Genomic DNA, 354 nt, shown 5'->3' on the forward strand with positions numbered 1-354 from the left:
CTCCAACCTCCCCCTGTGCCCTCCAACTCCCACCCCCCATGGCTTCAACGGGGGGGCACCTTCCCTAGGGATCCCCAGCACCAGGAACCAGCCAGAGTGGGGAGATGGGACTGGGGGCTGCTCCAGGGGGGAGGAGCAGGGTGGGCTTTGCTAAGAGGGAGGGGGGAGGGGTGGTCCTGGGTGTCTGGCCAGCTTAGCCCCACCACCAGCTCCCCTCACATGTAGATGCTGTCCCGTGTGATGGAGCCACGGGGGGAGCCCTGGACGTCGAGGGTGGAGATGAGTTGGTTCTCATAGATCAGCTGGTCCTCGATCACCTGCAGGTGCGAGACACGGGGGGGGGGGGGGGGGGGG

General features: G+C 66.9%; 1 protein-coding gene across 1 annotated transcript in view; it reads right to left on the bottom strand.

Moving 5' to 3' along the window:
- The window catches only part of ZP1 (zona pellucida glycoprotein 1 (sperm receptor)), a 4,202-nt gene that overhangs the window by 1,501 nt on the left and 2,347 nt on the right, over positions 1-354 (bottom strand). Inside the window, exons 4-5 of the mRNA XM_010002846.1 lie at positions 220-317; positions 34-64 (exon numbers count right to left, since the gene is read on the bottom strand). Of these exons, the coding sequence (XP_010001148.1) occupies positions 34-64; positions 220-317 (129 nt within the window). The remainder of the gene's footprint in view (positions 1-33; positions 65-219; positions 318-354) is intronic.

Source organism: Chaetura pelagica, unplaced genomic scaffold (assembly GCF_000747805.2).
Source record: "Chaetura pelagica isolate M959 unplaced genomic scaffold, ChaPel_1.0 scaffold1958, whole genome shotgun sequence".
In the NCBI taxonomy this organism is placed as follows: Eukaryota; Metazoa; Chordata; class Aves; order Apodiformes; family Apodidae; genus Chaetura; species Chaetura pelagica.